A 24948-nucleotide genomic window follows, 5' to 3' on the forward strand; every position below is an offset into this window, starting at 1 on the left:
GGAACGGCTTACGGGACTTTCCCCCTTTCTCCTCCCCTCATAGGGTCTCAAACTGGACCTGGGTACAGCAAAAAGGAAAGAGAGGCAAACTGGCATTATAAGCCAAGGGGACATTTTGAAGTGTGGCTGGGCTTGGCGCGAGGATTTCTGAATAAAAAGAGAGAAAGGGCAAATGCACGCAGAGGCGCAGAGTTTTCCAAACTCATTCTCTGTGGCTGATGACAACCACATGGAATGCCTAGTGCAGAAGAGAGGATGTTGCTTGTTTTTTTAATAGGTTTCATGCTGCATTTTAAAACCATGGTCTCCATGTTTTCGGCTACTCAGTTATTTATCTCTTTTAAAGCTGTCTTTGTTGTTGCTTTTAAAAACAATACTTTGTAATAAGTTTTATTATTGTTTTTGCTGGTTTTGCTTTTATTATGTGAGTCACTCTGAGAGCTTTGGCTATAGGGTGACTCATTGCATTAAAATAAATAAATAAATAAATAAATAAATAAATAAATAAATAAGATAAGTAGAGAGGGACGTTGCAGGCCTGGACTAATGCAGGGCTTCTTCTCCCTAGAAAATCAAGGAGATCACTTACATGCACTCGGAAGGCATTCTGGCTGGTGAGCTGAAGCATGGGCCCCTGGCGCTGGTGGATAAACTGATGCCTGTCATCATGATCATCATGCGGGACAACACCTATGCCAAGTGCCAGAATGCACTACAGCAAGTGATGGCCCGGCAGGTCAGTGAAGGCGGGGCGCTCGGGGACCGGAGAGCTCAGGGCCCAGCGGAGCGTGCTGTGGTGTGGGTCGCACTGGGCCGCCACGTTCCCTGCCCTGGCCTGTTTGGTTGGGAAATTGGAAACGTTAGCATATGTGGCAGTGGACGATTGCAAAGAGGCATCGGTTTCCTCCATCGGTACTTGATTAGGGATTTAGCCCACCCTCACTTTGACCGGTCGGCAGAGCGGTAAAGCCGCAGTTTCTGCAGCCAAAACTCTCCCCACGGCCTGAGTTCGAGCCCAGCAGAAGCTGGTTTCAGGCAGCCGGCTCGGGTCGACTCATTTTACCGACCTTGGGAGGATGGAAGGCTGAGTCCCCAGCTAGCTGGGGGAAAGGTAATAACGGCCGGGGAAGGCAACGGCAAACCACCCCGCTATAAGGCCTGCCAAGAAAACGTCAGCGAAAGCTGGCGTCCCTCCAAGAGTCAGTAATGACTCAGTGCTTGCACGAGAGGTTCCTTTCCTTTCCCTTTCGGTTCAAGGAAGCAGGGCTTTTCTCAGAAGGAGAAATGGGGGCCAAAGCCCCTTGGCGTTTGCTCAGGCAGCAACTTGCCTCGCATGACGTTGCCTCTGCTTAATGACCCGGAAGCCCTTTCCGTCTAGGGCAGCAGGAGGCAAGCGGAAGGACCTCGCGATGCTTCCGTGCAGCCGGCCAGGCTTCCGGTTTGAAGCTGGGCAGTTCTTTCCCGTTTGCAGATGTTTCTAGGGGCACCGGTGGTGTGGTGAGCAGCCGCCTTTGTTCCCATCTTTGCCCTGTTCGTGTGTGGAGAGGGAGGGAACCGGCTTTTGTGTTAAAAGCGAAGCCTGGGTGAAGGGAGCTGGACCACTTGCCCCTCCCGCTCCCCTCCCGGGCAGTTCCACACTCCAGGCACTTTGCTTCCAGCCCTGCATTAATTCCAGATGTGGACTTGGCTGGGAGAGCAAAATGCCACGTGGCTACCTCTGTCACAGCCGGTTTAATCATAACTTTCATGGTTCTGAAGGTAAATGTTGAAAATATGAATATAGAAAGTGCTGAATACTTGCTGTGCAGCTCATAAGAACTAGAAACTTGAAGTAGGGAAAATGTTGGCGTTTTTAGAGGCAGCTGCAGTCTTCATTTCCCCGATATATCTGTCTCTAGAGCATACAAGCACATCTTTCCCCCCCTTTTTTTTTTACAGTTCTAGATTTATAAATCAAATGCAAATTTATTTTGGCTCTTACTATTTTTTAAGAAAAAACTGGCGAGCAGCATCACTTCCAACAAGCAAAAGACATAAAAACCAAGGAAACAGACCTCAGTAGGTGCTGAAAAAATAGTGTCTGTTAAAATGGAGTCTTTTTCTAATAAAATGTACCATTTTCTTCATCAGCTTTTGAAGTTTGCCTCCTTGTTTTTTGCTGTTAAGATTTTCCACAAAGTGAAACAGAACGTAACAGATCTATTTTGCCTCTCTAAAATAAAACCAATAACTAAGGAAATGGTGATAAATACCTGAAAGTTTATATACACACACACACAGAGTATATATATATGGCATAGAAATACCCCCTTTCTGAAGATGACAGTACATTGATGGTGCTATATAAATAATAATAATAATAATAATAATAATAATAATAATAATAATAATAATAATATGACTCAGCTTGGATGCAAAAATAATGCGGTGATAGCAACAAGTCCCTAAAGTTAGTGGGGCCCTGCCCTCTTACAAGGGCAATCTAACGCTGTGTCTTTAATTTAAACAAAAAGAGGGATTTTATGAGGCGGGCCAGTGGTTTCCCCTCCTCTGCCTCTCCTCTGTCTCCTTTTCTTTGTTCATTATTTGTTGACACTTTCTGTTCTTGCAGGGGCGACCTGTTGTGATTTGTGGTAAGGAAGATACTGAGACCATCAAAAACAATAAGCGCACCATCAAAGTCCCCCACTCGGTTGACTGCCTGCAGGGGATCCTGAGCGTTATCCCTTTACAGCTCCTGGCATTCCACCTTGCAGTCCTCAGGGGCTACGATGTAAGTACCACGCTTTAAAAACCCATCTCTCCTTCCCTGTCCATTAACCCTTTCCGCAGCAAAAAGCTAACCAATTACCCCTTAGATGGATCTGGACTTGAACTCGGTGCTCCACCCTTTGCGCCACATAGACAGACCTTCTTTGCGCTGAAATGCCTCCGGACTTGCAGTGTGTCATTCTCAAGTCTGCCTTTTACTTTAAGCACTTCTTTGGATTAAGGATGTAGTCCTATAGGCAATGGGAGAAAGTCATATTGAATTTAATAGGGCTTCTGAGTGGCCATGCCTAGGATTGTACTATAGTAGTGTTGGCAAGTGAAAATGAGTTTACAAAGAAAAGATTCCCAAACTTGTTGCCAGTAAAGCAACCATAGAACATAGGACTCTTAGGTGGAGATGTGTCTAGGATGTAGAATAAGTCTCCTTTTTGAATATTCAAAATGCCAGCCAGCTTGTCAACTTTTGTAGTCCAGAATCGCAAAGTGTCTGTAATACCGATCTTCTTTATAGAGGAGGCATTCGCGGAGTGGAGGCCCGCTAAGAAGGTCCCAAAAGTCTGCTCTTGGCTGGGGGAGGTCTGCTGGGAAATCGGAGCTGGCCTTGTAGCGCTACACACTGGCCAAAACTGGATCAGGAAAGACCCCCTGTTAGAAAAGAAGAATGCACCGTGCAGGGGAGCAGTGCTGGGACTTGCCCCTCTCACGGCTGATGAGTGCTGATCAGAGGCAAGGGCACGTTTTGAAAAGCAGCCTGGGTGTCATTTGGGTGTTTGATTCGCACCTCTGTCATTATCAGGGGCATATGTGGATCCATCAACTTCAATGGGATTGAACTGGTTTAAATAAAAGTACCAGCTTTAGTGGGTTTATGAATTGAGTTGTGATAAAGCATCCATGTTTTTAATCTTACTTTGTGAAGGCAGTTTCTCAGAGCAATGCCCTTTTTATATAATTTTTCTAAATCTTTTTTCTTTCAGGTTGACTTTCCGAGAAATCTGGCCAAATCTGTTACAGTTGAGTAGGATACTCTGTCATTAATATTTTGGCAGATATCAACAAGAGACTCTCCCCTTCTTTTGGTACTGGAAGTTGTTGATTTTAAAAGTCCTCCCTTGATCAAATCTGATTCCTTATATACAAGAGTCTTTATATTTCTGTTGCATTTGTGACACGGGCTGTGCCAACAGCATTGTTAATTGACTATCATTTAAAAGTACACTTTTTTCTCAAAATAATCATCAGCGTTATCTGTTGTCTAGCTTAATTGTTTCAGGCTTCCTTAGTGCTATTTTGCATCACTTTCTAACTATCTGTAGGCCATTCAGGCTGCTAAGATCTTTCAAGAAACTTAATGGGAAAGGAGGTGGCTACCGACGCCTGTGCTTTCGCAGAGGAAACAGCCCTTGCCCATTCACTGTTGCCAGAAGGTGGGATCCACATAGAATGGATTGGTTTGAAGGGGCCTGTTGTACAGTGGGGTTCCTGCAGTCATCCAAGCAATCAGCATGTGTGCAATTTGCAAGACAAAGCACTGTGGTCTTGCCCCTTTCATCCAGCTCAGGTCTGTGTGGGTCCCGTTTTAGAGACTGATACCACTCTTATAAAAATACAGTGGGTAAAAAAAGAAAGCGCTCTCCTTGGTTGATCCTGCAGAGTCTAGACTTGAGATGAAAGGCCAATTCTTTGATGTGGTAAAGTCACTATAGTGTGGCTTCACCGAGTCACTTTCCTATGCGGAAGTACGATCAGGCCTTACCCAGACAGGGCAAACTTTGGTTTCCAAGGAGCCTCTTTCACAACATAGTAAAGGCAGAAGTCACCATGCCAAGGCACGGTCAAAAGAGCAAAGTAAAGTGACTTTACTATGTTTAAAAGGAATATAAGCAGTGCTGGGTTTATACATATTAAAGGAAGAATGTTGGGGGACCCCTTCAGCTGTCCAGTGGATTTGTGTGGGTGAGAGAGGGCAGAAATGGAGTTCGGTACTGAAGAGTTGTCCCCAAAGTTATTTCAAGCATCTTGCCTGCAGAACCTGAGCAGTGGATTTAAGTCCCCCATTTTATATGGAGCACAGCTCTTCAGTTAATTCTCCTGCCTCCCCAAATTTATGAATGTGTAGTAGGGTCAGTGGATTCCAGTGAGAAAAATGGAGTAGGAACAAACATCCTGCCCTACATCCCTGTAAACAGTGATGGAGACCAAGCTGTCGTTTCCCATCATCTGTGAAGTAGGAGAGGTGGTTATCATGGAGGCAGGTGATGAAAGGTAGCACTGGGTTCAAAAGAGGGAGACGGAGGTCAGTGTGTCTGTCTGTCTGAACGTACTTTATGTGAAGCACTCCTTCCCTCTTGGCAATTGTGTGTATGTGAGGGTGGGGTGGGGGGTGGGTGCAGACAGGGGCAAAAGTCTTTGTCCACTACATAAAAAGGGTTGTATTCCTGCGTTGCCAGCCACCGAGGGCAATGTTCCCTGGGAGCCAGCAGCATAGGCGGATGGTTGGCGTGCTGCCCTGCTTGTGTTGACAACGTAGAGATGTGTTCCTTCCCTCCACACACCAGTTACTTCAGGGAATCTATGCAGCCAAACATGGCTACGTGGTGATGGGATTAGTAGCAGCTAAGAGGGAAAAGTCCTTAAAAAACAAGATGTGGGGGGGCACCAAAGCAGCAGCATAGTGGTTGTGTAGACAGACGCAAAGGGCGAGTGGGTGGGTTTTGTTCCCGCAACAGTGTATACTTTTTGCCCTGAGCACATTCAGGGGCAGAAATGCGGAGCAGGTCATTACATTAACTGTTTATTGAAGTGCTCCTCTTAAAAGTGCCCCCCTCTTCCTTGATAAAGATTGCAGGCGGTGCATTTAATAGTTAACTGTGATTAGAGTTGTCCCAGTTTTCAAGACGGACATTTCTCACCTGCTGCTGTGTATAGAGTTGTCTTTCCTGATATGAAGAAGAAAACGGTCTGCAAGCTTTGAGTGGGTTTGGCCAGTTGATGGAGGAAGCAGAGCCTGAAGTGCAAGATCCGTGTGCTATCTGTCCCCCTTGCTTCTCCTGTTGTCTGAAGCTGCTAGAGTCTCTTTCTTAATTCAGGCAGTAGAAAGCAAGCTAGTCTTAGGCCTTAGCTAGACCTAAGGTTTATCCCGGGATCGTCCCGGGGTCATCCCTGTTCATGTAAATGACACACAGGGGATCCCGGGAGCAAGCAGGGACGAGCTAAGGCCTCACTCTTCTCTAGCTTTGCATAGACTCATTTTTAGAAAAAGAATAGCCACATTCTTTCTAGTATTATGCTTATAATAGAAGGACCAAAGGTGAGCTATAGCAGAGAGCTCCTAGGCCCAACTGGTGCACCAGGGCTGTACAGCTTTGAAAACCATTGATTGTGCAAATATGGCAGAAATCTCGTTGTCCAAATGAACCACCTCCCAACTTTACTGTGATGGGGCGGGTGGAGGTGACACAAACAGGCTGTAAACACTGTCCTTGGGCAAGGCTGCTTTCACCGCTGTATTTCAAGAACAGAACTCCTGATTTTACAGAAACTTGCATTTATTTATTTTACAAAAAATGCAAATACACCAACTTACAGAGCTGAATTGAACATCAGCTTGTTCTCCACATGCTTCTTTAAAAATTGGATGAAGAATTAATGTACTAGTAGGGAAGCCACGTTATGACGTGGACCCTTCCTCTCCATTTCCCCAATTTGTACAGTAATGGGCAAAACAAGAGTCAAGTCAGGGTCCCTTCTGCAGTGCCTCATTAACAAGGAATCTGCTTTAAGGACAATGGGAGGAGGCCCACGGTGTGTTTTGGGTTTAGAAAGTCTTGAACACGCATGTTCAGCTTCTTTTGCACTCAACTTAAAATTTTACCTGCCATTTCAGTTAAGGATTTAAAATAGCCTAACAGTTGAACACTGGATACTTGTGAAATTTTGTATTGTAAAGAAAAGCTATCTTGCAAAAGTCTGTGTTATGTAATGTCATGGTATAGGTCCTTCCGTCCTTCCTTCTCCATGGTTGTTGAATAATTATCTGAACTGCCAATAACAGAACAATAGGGAAGAGACTCCGTTTGAAATTATGTATGATTTCAGGAGAAAGATTCACTTGGTTTGGGCTCCTGTAAGTGTATTAGAAGCACCAGTACAGAACTGATGGGACCATACGCAGTTCAGCAAGTTATATTGTATAAGTGGCTGAAAGTGATGCTAATGGATTGAAGTATCTGAGCCATCTTCCTGCATCCCTTTCTATGTGGGGTGCTCCTCTTGCTTTGAACGCCACATCTCCAGGAGTCAGCAAGTCTGTTAACAGGGTGAACTCATGGAACTCAACAATCCACCAGTGTGGTCTTCAGTACTTCCATAATGGCCAACATTCTTGACTACAAATGGCCTTGTGTTTCCCCTGAGTCCTTCTAAAGAAGACTGACCTGGCTGACTGCTAGCCTCTACTTAAAGACATCAAAGCAAAATATGCATGTGTGCGTGCGTGCGTAAAACTGGAACACTTCAGCAAATGTTAGCCCTTCCTTTCTCTGCTTTCTTTTGAATGTACATATACAGCTTGTCTTGGTTTAAGGGACCATTCTGTAGAAGTTTTGCTGTGTACTCCACACACTGTAGAATTTTATCATTTAGGTTATTTCCTATTTTGTATCTTGCTCTTTGAATAAAAACAAGTCCCCAACCTTACCATGACTTTGGCTTCGAAGTCGTTGATCTTTCCTTCCATAACAAGAACCATGCAATAGCTACCTGGAGACAAATTTGGGTATTAAAATGAATTTCCCTGTTCCTCGAATCCCTTTCCTGTATAACCAAGCAGTCAACCTGCCCTTCTAGCAGTTGGTCTGCAAATTGTTTAATTGCCTGAGAAATTCAACATGGCGTTGGTGGCTTCACCAGAAATGCAATGCAACGTGGAAGACAGATAATCCATTCCATCTGATCCAAGCCAGCCAACAGCTTATATTGTACAGCTTCCCATTTCCCTCTTGTAAACAGAACATACGAAACAAGGGCTCAGATTAGTTCTTTAATAGCATCAAAATTGACAAAGAGTAATGACTGTATCTAAAAATGACTCATGCAAACAAGCCAAGGGCACAGAATAAGAATCTTCTGTTGGCTGAATAGTGATTCATTTACTCCACCAAAGGTAGCCAAATCTACCTGAGAAAAAGCGCTCTTCTGACCTGCATTCTGTCCACTTATTGCTAACATTCCCTTCTCTTCATCCTTCCAGTGACTTCCAAGAATTCCACTTTGGCCACAACTTCTGTAATATAAGATGTGCTTGGCTCTTGGTGTTCTTAGGATTAATAAATCCATTATCCCAGTGGCTAACATAATAGTTTAACAGGATTAGATCAAGTTTTTATAGGTTGTCAAGATTTATTCATCTGTTTTAAGCTGTGGCCCTTTTAAGATAATGTGATTCTTCCAGAAACTGCAAGAAAGATGTAACACCATCCAATTGCTTCTGTTGCTGCTCTTTGTGTTCTATTAAAAACTCTTTAGGAATGGCTACTTTGGAGATATTTGCTATAATGAGCTTCAAGGATTTTCTACTAAGAGAAGATACATACACTGTACTATATGTCTGTATATAGTACACCACCCAGTTCGACCTCGCTGTTACAAAACATTAATTGTCACTGGAAGATTAATTAAAATTAAGGCATATGGGCACAATCCAACCAAAGTTAAGCACTTAAGTCCCGTTGATTTCTCTATCTTGGGCATCAAAATGTTCTGGGCTGATCATACTTGCTCTTAAGTGCAACGTTAGGGAAATGGAAGGGAATTTCTCATAGCATTTCTGTATATGACAAACCTTGGGGAAATTATTGCTCTTACATTCTGCTTGTCCTGCAGAGAGCATCAGAGAGGCTGATGTGGAGTCCCCAGTGGGTCGCACATTCAGACACTGGTTCACTGCCTCTGTTGTGCCACCAATATTGTAGTGTCCAGATAGTCCATGAGTATTCAGGCTTGGCTGTGGTGAATGGGCTTAGCCTGCATCATGGGGTGTGAGGAGCTTTGCGTAAGCGTAAAACACAGTCCATAAGCGCAGCAGCCAAAGATGTTTCGGTGCCAGAGGTGGGCATTCCCAAATGACAGCCCTCAAAAACTATCAGAGGGTACAGTCCAGTGAGGTATTCCCCTCTACAAGCCTCAGGGTTTTTGCAGCTGCACAAGAGCACTTGTGAAGTTGGCATTTATTTTGAAGCGGCTTCGGCAGCAAAACATCCCACTGGGTTGTGCCGTCATGGAGACGCTCTCCCCAGTCTCACCTTGTCACCTGAAGGTTGCCAAGCAAATAGCGGCTCTGCAATAGTAGTGTCTTGGTGGATTGGGACCACTGCCCACTGCCCACTCCCATGCAAACAGGTCCCAGCCCCCCAATTTTTCTTAATGGTTTAAGTGGAAGGTGTCCTTGTGATTGCAATTAATGCTCTGTAAAGGAGGTATTCGTCATTACAGGAAATATTTATACATTAATAAAAGCAATATAACCATAAAGAGAAAAACAAAAAACAAGCACAGCTTGATACAATAACATGCCATGAATTATCATTGGCTTTATAATAATTTACTACAACATGAAAAAAGATCTTTTATCCACACAGGATAAGAAATGCTTCCACTTAAAATATGGCAAGCATGCAATAATAATATATACACCACATATTTGGAACTTTGCTTTTAACTCATGTGCAGAGAATTTTAGTGTACTTAAAAAACTTGGCCCAATTTACAGGTTTGAATCCCTCCCTCCCTCCCTCCCGCCCCCATTAATCTTTAGAATTTACAATTGGGAAAACAAAATTTCTTTTTAATAAAACCAGATGCAATCAAACTGTCTTTATTTTTCCTCTGAGGTTGTTCTGCAGTGACTGCTAAGTTAACTGCTGTGTACTGGAATTTATCTTAATTTTTTTTTTAACAAAGCATTTCCATTCCAAACTTTGGGGCACCTTCAAGGAACTGTAACGAGTAAAACCTACTCCCAAATTACTTTATTACACTAATCCCATTTATTGTTCACTTTCTGAGCACAATCTGTCAGGATGTTCCCCAGTAAAAGCCCCTCTAAAGCCGTTCCGTTGTGCGCATCCTCCCCACCTCGGTGAGGCGCGTAGAGGAGGGCTTCCCAGGGAATTGTGCGCTCCATCTCGAAGGAAGCTGAACAACTGCTCGGCTGGGTTACGTCCACCCATTGCTAACCAGTGTCCAGCCAAATCTTGTGTCAGGGCTTCCCTGAAGTAGTCTTGTGACACAACTGACTGCAACCTGCAAACCAAACCCGTGGCGGCACCTTTTGGAGAGGTATGTCACAGGGCAGGGTCCCAAGTGGTGCCTTTGCTCTTACAGAGGGCTTCTTTGTTCTGCCTGCAGACAAAGTAACTCCTGATCTGGCTGTGGGGAGACCGATGGACAAAAGGCAATTGAAACTCTCTATGCAGGTTAATAAGAAACTTAATAAATGTCCCCTTAAAATAACAAAATCCCTTTCCAGGTCAGTGGCTTTTTCATGTCTGTCCGTGGCTGGTCTTTGCTCTGCTTGTTTCCCTGTTTGAAAGACAGCATAGACAATGATGAGCAACAGAGATGTTCATTTCTTTTAGATTATACCTGAAACTCTTTGTACGGTTTATATCACCTGAAAATACTCAGCTCAGGATATTTGCTGGTAACTCAGCCACATGGAGATAGTCTGGGCCTATTAGGGTGCAATCCTAGGCATATTTAGACAGAAAAAAGTCTTACAACTCAACTAGCTGTCTAAACGTGCATAGGGTTGTGCCTTTAGTTGTCTAAAAGTTGCAGCTTGTTCTTGGGCTAGCTTTGAACATTACAACATGCAGCAGAAAACCAGGTAAGAATGTAAGAATAATCCTTCATGAATTTGTCCAATCCTTTTAAAAGCTATCCCACAGACTCAAACATCTCCCCTCAAGGAAATGTTTGCACTCTATTCACATCTGATGCCTCGCCGCACAGTGGAGTTGTACAACTTCCCCCTTTGGATGAGACGTGCAAGACGTAGGCACACAAGCCAACCACGCGGTGCGTTTCCTACCACATACTGTAACAAGCAAAAAGGCCCTCAGACACAGCCTGTGCAGGTCCTGTCCGTTCCCAGACCATGTGAATGGCCCCGGCGTCATGTGCAAGGCCACCATACAACTGTAGTTGCCCAGAAGATTAAGCATATGAAAGTTAAGCCACGGAAATTAATGTGAGCTCAAAGTGCTCAAGGTTGGTGGATCACACCCCTTGCGGTTTCAAAAGGGCCAGTATAGGATGCTTATTTAACTTCTTTTGCTGAAAGTCCTTAAAAAAAACCCTGCTAGCTACAAAACTGGTGTAAAAAGACTTAGAAATTAGGAGCCATGGGTCGTCATTTTTTTGGCAACAACTGAACCTAATAATCACACAGTGGGCATGGAAATTCACCTTTAAAAGATTGCGTTGTTTTATCTACTTCTAAAACCTGTGTAACTAAAGCAGGTTCTTATTCATTTTACTACAGGTTATACATACGCAGGACTGGAAACTTGGGTTAAGCCCCCCTTCCCCCATTTATAAAGAACAAAATGCAACCAGTACATCTCTTGGGAGGCTCAATGTCATTGTACATCTTTGCCTTGAGCCGGTACCTGGCAAAATGCAAGTGATGCAACTGAGAGTATTGCCCTTTCAGACAAAGTGCTGTGAAGATTCCCCACCCACCACTCTCTGGGGCCACTTTCCACCGGGTGCTTGGGAGCACGATGCTGCCTTCTGGGAAGCCAGGCCACTGGGCCATCTTGCCTAGCAGTCTCTGGCAGCAGCTCTCTATGGACCGTCCTTCCCAGTCCTGCAACGCAAAGCACCTTTAACTGGTGCCTGGACCTTAGGCATGATGCAAAACAGGCAACAATGGAAATTTTTTTTGCACAGGTCCTGATGGTGATATGTGCATAAATTGCAAGGGAAGGCACACAACGATAATGTGAGCTGTTCCATAGAAAAGGGAAACAAATCAACTGACAGGAAACTATATATCTTAAAACAAGCATTGGAGGGCAGAGTCTTTCTTCGTGTTGAGGTCAATACATAGCAGGTTTTTCTCAGATAACATGCATGTATACTGAACCGACTGGTGCTATTATGACCACTATCGTTTAATTAGCACTTCTAATTTACAAGTGCTTTGCAATCTTTGATTACGTTCACCTTCAGAAGAACTGCCGTCTTCCCCTGCATTCACAATGATTCCTGCTTTACAAATGGGAACAGAGGCTGACCGTGATTTGCCAGCCAGCACACAGTGGGTGGAACATCAAGCCCGTTCTCCATCTCTCGCTCTCCTAGAATTCTCTCTGAACACATATCTCAACTGTGACTTAACATGTCCTAGAAAAATCTTGCCCGAACCAGGATGTTTTAACTCTCATTTTAGACACACATTGCACCATTCACAAGACCAGTTTGTCATGTGTGAATCCACTGAAAAAAGTCTACTTGTGTTGACATCAACATGTAAAAAAAAAGTACGTTGTGAGAATCTGTTTGAAAGTAAATACTAAATAGATTCTCAGAAGATTTTTTTAAAAATTGTAGTTAAGGTCATTTTCAATTCATCTCACAATGTGCAATCTTGGGAAACCATTTTCATGAACCCCCGCTCAGGTCATCCTTCTGTTCCATCTTCACACTGTTGATCCATGTTGTTTTTCTAAGCTAGTCTGCAGGAAATATGGCCCTGAGCTTCACCCAAACTTTTTAAAGGATCCTCAAAGGCCTGTTAGGCAGATTGGCAGTGGTTTGGAGGTCTCCCAACAAAATCAACCACATCCTGGTGCTTTCAGCTGTTTGGAGAAGAGTTCTGGAAACGTCTCAAAACCACCCTCTGTCTGTTGCACAGGCAAGATCAGCATCTCCTGAGTGCCCAGTTGATCCACACCCTGCAGTCGCTCTACAGCCTTTGCCAGCTCAGAACATGATGGAGGCTGGGGACCTTTCCATTTCATTTCACTTCCTCCCAAGGGTGAAGCGCTGGTGTGTCCATTCCCAGCCTGACGTTCGTTTTCAGTCATCAGTTCTTCCTTTTAAGCCATCGACGTTTCGTTCATTCCATCAGCTGTCTTCCTTGGAGTAACATAGCAAGTCCAGACATGTGCACAAATCCCTGGCAGGTGGGGATGCGGGTCACACGAACGAATGGCCTTGCTTTTAGCTCCCGGGGCTTCCGTGGTCATTGGCTAGCTCTCATCCTAAGACTCCCGCCCTTCATCTGAGGAAGGAGCCATTCTCAGCAGGACCGGGAAGAAGACGCAGGACAAGGGCAAGGCTGCCCTCAGGGACTGTCAGGTGGCTGATTGTGATAGGAATGCAGGTGTGTGTGTGGGGGTGCTGGGGTACAGGCTGCTTCCAGTGAAGCTGCTCCCGGCCAGCTCTGGCTCGCCCCTTCTTTCTTTCGTTCTTTCTTTGAAGTGATGAATGGCAGAGGTTCCTTTTGAACTGAGCACAAGTGATTTGAGCATTCCAGTCAACCGAGGCATCAGGGCTTTTTAAAAAATTAAAAGTGGCTTGCTCGTCTCATCACCCAGAAAAATTAAGGCCGCCTCTGTAAGATCAGTGTTACAGTACTGCTGAAAATGGCTTGAGAGAAACTTCTGGGAGAGAGAGGCGTTTCTTTTAGACAGAAGGGCGAGGAGGGGGCCGGGAAGGGGGCGGAGCCCGGCTGGGGGGCGGGGCATGGGGAGGAGGGGGGAGGGGCGGGAGCGTGTTAGGTGGGGATGGGGTGGGAGGCGTTGGTGAGCTTGGCGGTGGGGGGGTGTAGATGGGGGCTGGGGGCGGAGGGGTGTAGATGGGGGCTGGGGGTGCAGACGGAGGGTGGTAGGCGTTGTTGAGCGGGTACTTGGGCGGAGCCTGAGAAGTCTTCACTCTGGTGAACGTAATGCAGCGGCCCTGGAAGACAGACAAAAATGGGATCTGATGAATGAATGCTGCATTTCGGTAAGAGCACAGAGTCCTGCGTAGGGCACAGACTGTAGTTTCTTGACCATCTCAGCATTTCCCCCCTTAAAAAAAGTGGGGAGGTTTCTAGGCCCCACTTTGCAATAGATTCTGGGCTTCAGGTTTGCAAAAAGGTGGGGGAGGCTTCTAGGCCTGTAAGTCTGCAAAAAGTGGGGCGGTTCACATCAGCAAATCTAGGCTTGGCTGCGTAGAGGCAATGAATGCCTGGTGAAACAGGTGAGGCAGCATGTGCTGAACAGGTTACAGAAACACATGTTGGGGGAGGAACTCCCCACCCCAGCCCCCTAATTCCCCCCAAACCTAGGGTGACCATATTTTTGGAAACCAAAAAGGAGGACAACATGGTCGCCATGTTAAAATTATTTTTAAAACCTCAAACTTTTTTTAAAAATCCTAAAACTCAATGGATGGACAGATCTTTTTCAAACTTAGCATAGACAAAGTCCTTGTTAAGAGCAATCATGGTGCTGTTTCATCTCTTTATCTTTAAAAATAACATTTTTTTAAAAAAAATCTAAATCCTCAAATTTAAAAAAAAATCCTAAAAATCAATGGATGAACAGATCTGTTTCAAATTTGGTATGGCTAAAGCTCTACCTAAAAGCTATCATGGTGCCAACTTTCAGCTCTTTATCTTTAAAAATGATGATTTTAAAAATAATAGTTTTAAAACCTCAATTTTTAAAAAATTCCTAAAAAATCAATGGATGAACGGATCTATTTCAAATTTGGTATAACTAAAGCCCTTCCTAAGAGCTACCATCGGGCCAAGTTTCATGTCTTTATCTTAAAAAAATGATGGAGTTATAAGCATTTTTGTTAATTCCCATTAGAGCTGTTCTTTGGAAAAATCCGGATTTCCCCTCCCCCTCCCAGATTTGTCATCAAAACCCCGGACAAATCCGGGCAAATCCGGTCATATGGTCACCCTACCCAACTCTAAAGAAAGAGGGGAAACTTCAATTGGTGCCAATGTTTTTTTTCTTGCAGTGGGAGGGGAGAATTAGCCACGGAAGTGGCGAGGTGGGAAGGTTTAACTGCATGTGGTGGTCCTGTCCTGGATTGGGGCCCCTACAAGTAAAAAAATATTGTAGCATTAGCTGCATGCTACACATTTACAGCAGTGTGTAGTTTAGTTAGTTTGATGGTGGGACAAGGAAACTAGGGGGTCTGTGTGTACGTTCTGGAAGGCCTGAGGTGGCTCTGTGGTGGCCTTGCGTCGTTTATGCGATGCAGAAGCCTTCGCAGGGCTTTCCAGAGAAGCTCCGCATTTTGGAAGTCGGGGACTTACCGTGACTTTTGAGGATGGAGCGAGGTGAACACGGCCCTTCCGCCGTCTGACCTCGCACCAGGGCCGGGCGGATGGCAACCCAACTGGTCTCCGTCCGCCCAGGCCAAGGGGAGGGGGAGGGCCTGGCCGCCGGAAACCCTGTGCTTTTGCTCTGCGTGGGTCTGAGCTGCCGCCACCCTGCCGCAGCAAAAGTGTGGGGTTGGGCTGACTGCAGTGGCGCCCCGCTGCCCTACAGGCAGCCCCTAGGAAGCTGTGTCAGAGTCTTCCCAGAAAAGGATGGTTTTGAGGAGGGATTTTCAGGAAGAAACACAGTAAAATTTTAACAATAAAATTAGTAAAAGAAAATACACGCTCTGAAATAGTAGCACTGAAACATAAGAGAGCAGTTTAAAATTATCCTTTTACAGCACAATCCTATGCATGTCTACTCTGAAGTAAGACCCATTGAATTCAATGGGCCTTACTCCCAGGTAAACATGAATAGAAGAGCCTCACAGACCAAACGCAGCAGAACAAAACGATTCTATAAAAGCAAGCGGACACAAGTCAGTGCCTGTTTCCAGGCTGGCTTTAAACTGATGGAATCAGGCAGGACCTCTGCATTAACCAGCTAGCGAGGGTTCGTTCTCCCCTAAACACAAAGCGAATGTTTGTGCTGATGTTTCTTTAGAAGCCAGATTCTCCAGGCCACTGTCTTCAGTGACGCTTCCCTCCGAATCCCAGCAGTTTTCCTCTCTCAGGGTGGGGTGGGGTAATCCCTACACCGAGGAGGGAGCTCAGGGTTTCCTGCAGCCATCTGGATACCAGATCCGCCCCCCCCCCGCCCTCTTCCTGATGGAAGGTGACCAATCGCCGGTCACCTTCCACCAAGGACCACCTCTGGATTGGCCCCAGAGTGCCATCAGATGGCGGAAGAGCCATACTGATGCTACTCCGATTAAAGAAGTCAGGGTAAGTCCCCAACTTTTTCAATTCAGAGGGAGCTTCAGCTATTGGGCGGTATAGAAATGCACTCCATAAGTCCGCATCTTCACAGGAAAGCCCTGAAGTATAACGGACACCATGCAGATCCGCAGCCCCTGTGGGGCTTGCCCTGCGTATATAGGCAGCCCCAGGTCTCCAGCACCTACAGAGCTGCATATGGGCTGAGATGCAGGCGATATAAAGGTGGGTTCCAGGGGGCCTTGGGCAAGGTGCCTTCCTGTCCACCCAATGCACCACCCTGGCAGCCCCTCTGGTGACCTTCCAGGGGTGGGGGTGGCTAGCAGCGGAGAAGTGGCAAGGAGTGGCCGCCTGGGCTGCTGCTTCTCTCAGTGCCGGGCCCTGGGCACATCAGTGCCTGCCCCTATACCAGTAAGCTTGGTGTGGGTGGGGCACTGGGAGGGTGGGGCAGAGAGCCATCAGGGGCTGGGGAAGTAGCAGCGCTGGTGCACTTGCCGAGCGCAATTTTTCTTTCTTTCAAGGAGTGGAGAGGAAAACCTCCCAGCCAGTGCTTACACTTCAATAGCTATAAAAATAATCAGCCCCTTTGCTTCTCTGCCTCCCCCCACATCCGCCCCAGAGACAGGTGCAGTGTGGGCATGTGAATTTGAAGCCCAGGAGATCCAAGCATTCTTCTGGATCCTGTTTCTATGATGGAACACAAGAACAACCGCAGGGAAGAGCTGGTGTTTTCCTCCAGGCTCCGCCGAAAGGCTCCTGTTGTGTTTACAGGCATTTAAGGTCTGGAAACGGTGGGGTGGGGCGGGGCGGGGCGGGGCTGGGGGGCCCATGAGCAATTGCTCGTATCGCATCACTCTTGGATGGAAAAAGTGCAGAATGTGGTTGAACGTTAATCGCTTGATCCTCACACACAGCCACCAAAGGCAACTTTGGCTGTTTATTAAAATGGCGCTGAGTTACAGTTTGTTGCCCTCAAAGGTGTTTTAGTTTCCTCTAATAATTTCCACCTGTGCAAACCAAATCCCATAAAAAGCAATTTCTCAAGCAACTGGCATGTTAACAAACTCGTTTCAGCAGATATGAGATCATCCAGGGAGGGAGGGAAAGTGGAGGGAACCGGGGCACGGAACATAGGGGAGCGTCACACCTCTGGTGCGTCAGAGGCCCACGGGCCCTGGCTGGCTCAGCCTCCTGTTCCCCGCTATGGCTAACCAGATCCCTGTGGGAGCCCCCCCCCCCCGCCGCAGGACAGGGCTGCCACAGCACCCTCTCGGTCGTGTTCTCCAGCACCTGGCACTTAGAGGTAGCCCGGAGTCATCATGACTAGTAGCTGCTGCTAAATTCAAACTTTGGGATTAATAGGAGACTCCTGTATATATGTAATTGAAAAACACAATTGACCTAAAATCTATTGCTAACTGTTCAAAATAGACACCAGCAGCTGCTGTGTGAAATGACGCAGGTGGACACGCATTTGCACTCAAGGTAAGAGGCAACCACGCCCCACGCAGAGATTCACAGCACAATCCTATACATGTCTCTTCAGTATTAGAATGGGGGGTACTCCCAGGTGAACTGGTATGCTATATACTACTATGCTACTTCTACTACCAGTTATGGTAGCATAGTTGGTATATAGATTTGATTTTAAGAACATCAGAAGAGCCCTGATGCTGGATCAGACCAAGGGTCCATCTAGTCCAGCACTCTGTTCCCACAGTGGCCAACTGGCTATCAACCAGGGACCCACAAGCAGGACATGGTGCAACAGGATCCTCCCACCCATGTTCCCCAGCAACTGGTGTATAGAGGCTTGTTTTCTTTTGGAATCTGCCAGTCAGGGTTGACAATATTGAGCTAGATGGACCCATGATATGACTCAGTATAAGGAGCTTCCCAGAGTAATGACAGTAATGACAACAAGCCCATATTAATGGGGGGGGCTGAGAGAGTGAACAGGGGGCTACCTTAACGGCACCAAGTCGGCACCGTGTTCCTCCAAAACCCCGTGCTTTCTCTCCTGCAGGGTTGCGTCAGATAATCCCCATGCCAAGGAGCAAGCACTGTCATCCGCCCTCTCCCCCGTCCCTCCCTGAGACAAGAAAAGATGGAGATGGAGGAGGAGGAGGAGGAGGAGGAGGAAGAGGAGGAGGCAGCTCAGGGGACAAAAATAATTTATTTCCCCTAAACTCTTCTCCCCATGGCAAGGCTCGTTGGCTAATCCCCTGCTCCAGTGGATAGCGAGCAATCAGGGGTGGCCATCCCCCGGAAATGCCCCCACCCCACCCGGAGCAGCAACTGAGCAAGGACAGACTGGTGGAAGAGCTGGGATGTCCTTGCTGTGGCTGGAAAAGTTGGGGCAAGTCATAGAATCATAGAAAAGCAGAGTTGGAAGGGGCCTACAAGGCCATTGAGTCCAACCTCCTGATCAATGCAGGAATCCACCCTAAAGCATCCCTGACAGGTGGCTGTCCAGCTGCCTCTTGAAGGCCTCGAGTGTGGGAGAGCCCACAACCTCCCTAGGTCATTGGTTCCATTGCCGTACTGCTCTAACAGTCAGGAAGTTTCTCCTGCTGTCCAGCTGGAATCTGGCTTCCTTTAACTTGAGCCCGTTATTCCGTGTCCTGCATTCTGGGAGGATCGAGAAGAGATCCTGGCCCTCCTCTGTGTGACAACCGTTTAAGTATTTGAAGAGTGCTCTCATGTCTCTCCTCAATCTTCTCAACTTTCCCTCCAACTTTTCAGCCGTGCATCTTTGGCTTTTTGCCCTGGGGTGGCTTCGAATCTGTGGCTCTGTCATCTAACTGCTGCACAAATTCGGAGCCACCCCGGGGCAAAGAAGACGTCAAGACAGCCCCCAGGAAAGGAAGCTCTTCAGGCAAGATCAAGCAGCATTGTGTGGGAAGGAAGGACTCTACAAGGAGCTGCTAGTGGAGCTACTAGGACATTTCTACCATGTTAGAATTTTTGTTAGAAGGAGTAGTACATTTCTTAAGTCCCATTCCTTCTGAGCCTGTAAAACAGTAATTTTACAGTAATTTGATCTCATTTCAGTGTTTGTCTCTACCTTTTTCTAGCTAGCTACCTGGAGCTACACACACACACACACACTTCCCTTGTCTTGGCTGCAGCAATGTAACCTGAGCAATGTTAGGACTATCACTTCTACGCTATTTATTTTCTTTATTTATGTCCAGGATTTTAATAATACCAAGAGCCAGGAGCCAGGGGAAATTCAGCCAGAAACAAATACGCCTAGGATTGTTTTGCCTGCAAAAGTACTCAGCTGGGATTGTAGGAACGATGAAGTTACGGTTTTCGTCGATTCAACTGGAACTCAAGCAGAGAGCTCCAATCAAAATCCAATAAAATGTTTATGGGCCATGATTTTCTTTGTGATTTTGGATCACCGGGGCATATGACATTCTTTTCACTTTCCCACCAATCCAAAATCTTACCTGGCAGAATCTTACATGGGACCCACTGAATGCTGAGTACTTTCTGGAGCTAAGCAAGTGTGGAGCTGAGCAGCACGTTGATGAGGACCACGGAAGGTTCCGTTGTAAGAGCAAGAGAAAGGGATTTCATACATGATGGACCCAGTTTGACAGACCCCATTAGGGAAAAGCTTGGGTGGACGGGAGTTTGGTTCAGTGCTCCAAGTGGGAGGGCAAAGGGACATGGGCGAAAAGAAGAGGGCTGCTTTTGAGTCCACTTGAGAAGAAAGGGGCCTGGCCTCCCTCTTCACCCCAGCCCACTTTGAACACGGCTGTGGCTACTACTCTGCTCTTCTTTGTAGATGCAAAAGGCCTACACTTCCAGGGGAGGAACTGTTGGATCCAATGATCAAAGTCTGGGGGAAATTATTATGCTATTCGGCAGGAGAGCTTAGGAAGGCTATTGAAGAGGGCTCCAGATGACCGTGAAAAGTTGAGCTAAGGAGAAAAGAGCTGCTTTTCAACCCGCCAGCCGAACGTTAACACAAACCAGGGGTCTGGGCTGCAGTGAACAATCTGATAACGGGACGGGGGTGGGCAGCAACGCAAGCGGTTTGTGCTCGCTGGCGTGTGACCGCAAGCCAGCCGATGAGTTCGCTAATCCTGTAATAGCGGCACGGCTCTGCTCCCTTGTCTAAACAAACTGCAGCAGTTACATCAGAAGACAAGGAAGCTTCAGGATGTGCACCAAATTAATCCCAGCTCCTTTATTACTTAAGCTGATGCATGGTTTGGAGGCAGGCCAGACAAGCGCATGGTCATATAGGCATTAACACTATTATTATTATTATTATTATTATTATTATTATTATTATTATTATTATTATTATTATTTCTATACCACCTCATAGCCAAATCTCTCTGGGTGGTTTACAATGATTAAAAACTATTAAAGATACAGTATACAAAGTTTTTTTTTTATATATATATATATATATATATATATATATATATACACACACACACACACACACACACAAAGCTGACCTAGATCTTTGTCATCTAGAAGCAATCAACCTTAAGATAAACCCTGGACTTGATTAACACTCATCATATGCTGCCCGATGCCTGAGAAAAGAGATAGGTCTTAAACTGGAACCAAAGAGATAAACAATGTTGGTGCCAGGCGAGCCTCATCTGGGAAATCATTCCATAATTGAATGGCCACCACCAAGAAGGGCCTCTCCTTCACCAATAAGATCCTTTCCTATGGGATTAGATCATCATACTGAAGTAGTAGTCCAATGTGTCTAGAGGGTACCAGGCTGGGGAATGCTAGACTACATACTTAATCTCCATCGTCAGCTCTTCTCTTCACAAGCCTTAGGAATGGTAGTTATGTGATGAGGCTTGAAGAGCCCTAAAAGGGAATTGTCAGCTGATTCCACTTGAAAATATAATTCTCAGGCTTCTTCAGGGGAAGCCATGACAGCTAATCAATCAGTAGAAATCTCTTCTAAACTTGTAATGTAGAAACAGAGGCTGCTCGACATAGATAAGCAAAGACCTTCAGAGTGCTGCTGGGGGTCCATGCTCCCTCCCCCCCCCCCAGTCCTTGGGCTTACCAGCCTCCTTTTGCAAAGACGGGATGCCCTACCTGCACTGGTTAACAATCCCCAAATACAGGAAAACATTCTCACTAGCCAGACTTAACGTCGTTCCCTCTAAACTTTTAGATGGCAGATACAATAAAATCTCACTGCTCAACAGATGCTGTCCCTGTAAAAATACCGAGGTGGAAACGGTACCACATGTGTTACTGTTCTGTAGATTTTATCAAGGGGCTAGGAATGATCTTCTGAACCCCATTTTACAATCTTTTCCTGGTCACCCAAAAGAATTCCTAATGTCCCTCTTACTTCGGAACTCAGACAAGTCAATCACCGAGCAAGTGGCCAAGTTTTTCAACTTGGCCATTTGCCCATTTCTATTAGATCCTCTATGATTACTTGTCTTTTTAATAGCTAAATGTACACTCAGTCCTTTTGTATGTAACTTTTGCTGAAATGGTCTATTGACTGCAATAAAATTGTTGTTGTTTGTAATGTAGATGTCCTGTCGTGTGTTGGTGATCATCATGGCATCTAAACAGCTGGAGAGGACTAAGCCACCGGCAGTCATGCCATCCAGCTTTCAGTTGGGTTAATGCTTCTACTCATGGTTGTGGGAAATCTTTAACCCATTTTGTTTGTTTGTTTGTTTTTGCTTTTGTTTAGGCCAGTAATTTTAGGGAGTGGGAGATCTGAAATTGGCTGTTGCGATTATTATTTTTATTTAAAAAAGAAGTTTAATAGCAGCCTGAATTTAATTAGGCCTGAGATGCTATGGGAGGGGGCTTCACCCTCCCCTATGCTGTCTTCCAATTTAAAATGTTCTCTCTTCCTATCCCGAAGCTGTTATTTGCTGCATGGGACAAAATACAAAGGCACTGAAGGGAGGGGAGGTTTTTCATTGGAAAAACAGGGAATGGGTTAACCCCTTCCTTCCCAAGCTTTCTTATCCACACAAAACACGACAAGGAAGGGATTTGTGGCCGGGTCTAACAGCAAGTGAGAGAACCAGATAATTGAAAGAGGAAACGAAAAAGGGCTCAGAATCCTTAAATTAATCTCGGCCCTCGTGCGCTAATCCCACACAGTTGGCCCTTTTACCCTTTGAATTGTTCAAAGGAAACTGCCGTTACTGCTGTTTTAGGATCTGCTCCAATACTCACTCACACAGGCAGAAGACAGAGTTTTGGTAGGTTTGGGGGGAAAGAAAGTGGCTAGAGAGCTTCTCTACATGAGCAATTTATTGCACACTCATGATTGGCCACTCATGGAAGATTACGGGTCCAACCTCCAGTATGTCTCCCGCACCTAATCTCCTTTTTAAAAAGATCAGAGATAATGCACTATTTAAAGTTATTGCGGGATATCCCCAGTGTGTAAAGTTGGTGTTGCGCTATACTACAGCCCTGAGATGGTGCTGTTATATTTTACTTTATGGAGCATTGCCAAGAGGAGAAATTTTCAATTACAAATCATGTGGTTGCTGTTGGTCACTGTCTAAAGGATACGGAGTAAATGCAGAAAAGACCCTAGAATCATAGAATCATAGAATAGCAGAGTTGGAAGGGGCCTACAAGGCCATCGAGTCCAACCCCCTGCTCAATGCAGGAATCCACCCTAAAGCATCCCTGACAGATGGTTGTCCAGCTGCCTCTTGAATGCCTCCAGTGTGGGAGAGCCCACAACCTCCCTAGGTAACTGGTTCCATTGTCGTACTGCTCTAACAGTCTGGAAGTTTTTCCTGATGTCCAGCTGGAATCTGGCTGCCTGTAACTTGAGCCCATTATTCCATGTCCTGCACTCTGGGAGGATCGAGAAGAGATCCTGGCCCTCCTCTGTGTGACAACCTTTTAAGTATTTGAAGAGTGCTATCATGTCTCCCTAGAAGAAGAAAGCCTGGTAAGGGTGTGCTTCTTTTCCGTAACATAGAGATGCTCTGAGACAAGAGCAAAGAGAAAGAGAGAGAGAGAGAGAGAGAGAGAGAGGGGAGAGGGCTAGTTGAAGGTGGGGGTTCCCAAGGGAAATCATGGGGACTGTACATCTGCTACCCTCATTGATGCTCTCCTCGTGCATTTGGACTTCTAAAGCAGGAAGAAACAGCCCTACTAAAATTGACTGATTATAAAGAGCTGCTGACCATATTCTGATTCCTAGACTGATGCGGCGTATGAGCTGGCCGCCCAGCTGGTGCCCAGGCCTACAGAATGGGCTCTGTGTCATGACTCTTTTTTGAACTCTTTGGCTTGGCATTGTCCTGAGGAGTCAAAGAACAAACCTATCAGTGGGTTTTTTTGCTCACAGAGCTATGAAGCTCCAGGAACAGGGCGAACATCTGGATTATTTTTCCTGCGGCTGTATTAGTGGGATGCACGACAAGAGAAGGGAAGTGACTCGATTTCAAAACTCCGCCAAAGCATCAAGAAAAGCTAAAAATGTTTGCAACAATACTCGCTGGGGAGGGATGTGATGGTGACTGACAACCTGAAAGTATAGTGGGGCTGACAATATAACTCCCATGTTTGTAGTCTCATAGGAAGGACCATAGTTCTTAAACTAAAAACCATGCATGACCAAAACCACCCCAAATAAAAAAGGGTAGGGAACAAATATGTTGCAGAAGGTTTGGTGGACTTTGAGGAAAAGAGAGTTCTACAGTTCTTGGGGTATGGATCGCTATCATCACGGTTATGAATATCCTTGAGATGTATGGAAACGCCACCACCCCTTTATTCTCCTACCACTTCTTATAGAACTTGGTGCTGGTGGACAATTTTGCTTCCAACTCCAAGTGATAACATAGTTCACTCTCACATCGAAGCATCTCTGCACAACCCTAAAGACTATCAACTTCCTTTTAAAAGTGTGTGAGAGAGCTGAGATCCTTTGGAAGTTGAATTCTAGGCAGAGTGGCCCGTTACACATCATCAAAACAGAGGAAAGACAACAGCAGAGGACACAGATTTGCATGAAAATTGCATATGCTGAGGTTTCTGTCCAGATGCGGATTTGGAAATGATTACTATGATTGAAATTGAAATGCAATGCATCTCTCCCTAGTCGGAAAGACTGTGACCAGGTGATCTGTTAAGGTGCTAACTCTGGATGGGCAAATTTCAAGAGCCCTGTTTGCTCTCCTTTCATATGGTTCTTTATCTTTAAAACAGATTTCAATGGGACAGCCCTTCAAATAAACGATGACTACAAATAGGGGACTGTCCCCTATAAAGTAGTACACATGGGCCATCCTCACATTCTGCAGCCTTGGTACAGATCCTTGACATTATGGCATACATACACCTTACTTGGTTCTGTTCTAGTCTGCACCTCCCTCAAACTAGAGGCGCTTAAACAGTTTCTGCCAGAAGATTCTGGCCTTCCTTAGCCCCCGTCTATACAACAACAGGATGGCTCCTCATTAAATAAAAACCCAATTTTTCATTGATTCTAATGTAGGTAAAGAGTGTCACACTGCAGCAGCAACACCGATGTATTTCCTGAATTTTAAAAAATATATTGAGTCATAAATGCACATTATCACATTAACCCTTGGCCACGCCATGCCAGCTTCAACCCTCCCCTTTGCCCCCCTGATGACTCTGGTCTAAAACCGATCGCCCTTCTCCCCACCCGCTGTCCGCTGCCTGGCTAGAGGTGAAGGGATGAAACCACGAAGAAGGAGCTGCCCACTTTGGAGATATCCGCTGGCCAGTGATGGAGCACAGCTGCAGGGGGGCTCTGGCTGCCCCGGGGGGAACTGGTTCACCGGGTCGCTCCCTCTCCCCCATCCCAGCCAGACGCAGCTGAGCTGAGCTGCCCCCGACTCACCACTCCGTCGGCCATCCCGCTTGCTGGCCCCACG

At 45.9% G+C, this 24948-nt stretch overlaps 2 protein-coding genes across 4 annotated transcripts in view; one reads left to right on the forward strand and one right to left on the reverse strand.

Moving 5' to 3' along the window:
• The window catches only part of GFPT1 (glutamine--fructose-6-phosphate transaminase 1), a 53551-nt gene extending 46081 nt beyond the window's left edge, over window positions 1-7470 (forward strand). For 2 of the 3 annotated variants that reach the window (XM_063139609.1, XM_063139608.1), the window contains 3 exons: window positions 569-736; window positions 2612-2773; window positions 3750-7470. In XM_063139609.1, coding sequence (XP_062995679.1) covers window positions 569-736; window positions 2612-2773; window positions 3750-3794 — 375 coding nt within the window. In that variant the 3' untranslated portion in view covers window positions 3795-7470. The remainder of the gene's footprint in view (window positions 1-568; window positions 737-2611; window positions 2774-3749) is intronic. The other variant, XR_010026051.1, reaches the window with a different exon arrangement.
• A 5927-nt stretch (window positions 7471-13397) lies between these two features.
• ANTXR1 (ANTXR cell adhesion molecule 1) overlaps window positions 13398-24948 on the reverse strand; it is a 177213-nt gene continuing 165662 nt past the window's right edge. The window contains exon 18 of the mRNA XM_063138838.1: window positions 13398-13740. Coding sequence (XP_062994908.1) covers window positions 13468-13740 — 273 coding nt within the window. The 3' untranslated portion in view covers window positions 13398-13467. The remainder of the gene's footprint in view (window positions 13741-24948) is intronic.

The sequence above is a fragment of the Elgaria multicarinata genome, chromosome 12 (assembly GCF_023053635.1).
Source record: "Elgaria multicarinata webbii isolate HBS135686 ecotype San Diego chromosome 12, rElgMul1.1.pri, whole genome shotgun sequence".
Lineage (NCBI taxonomy): Eukaryota > Metazoa > Chordata > Lepidosauria > Squamata > Anguidae > Elgaria > Elgaria multicarinata.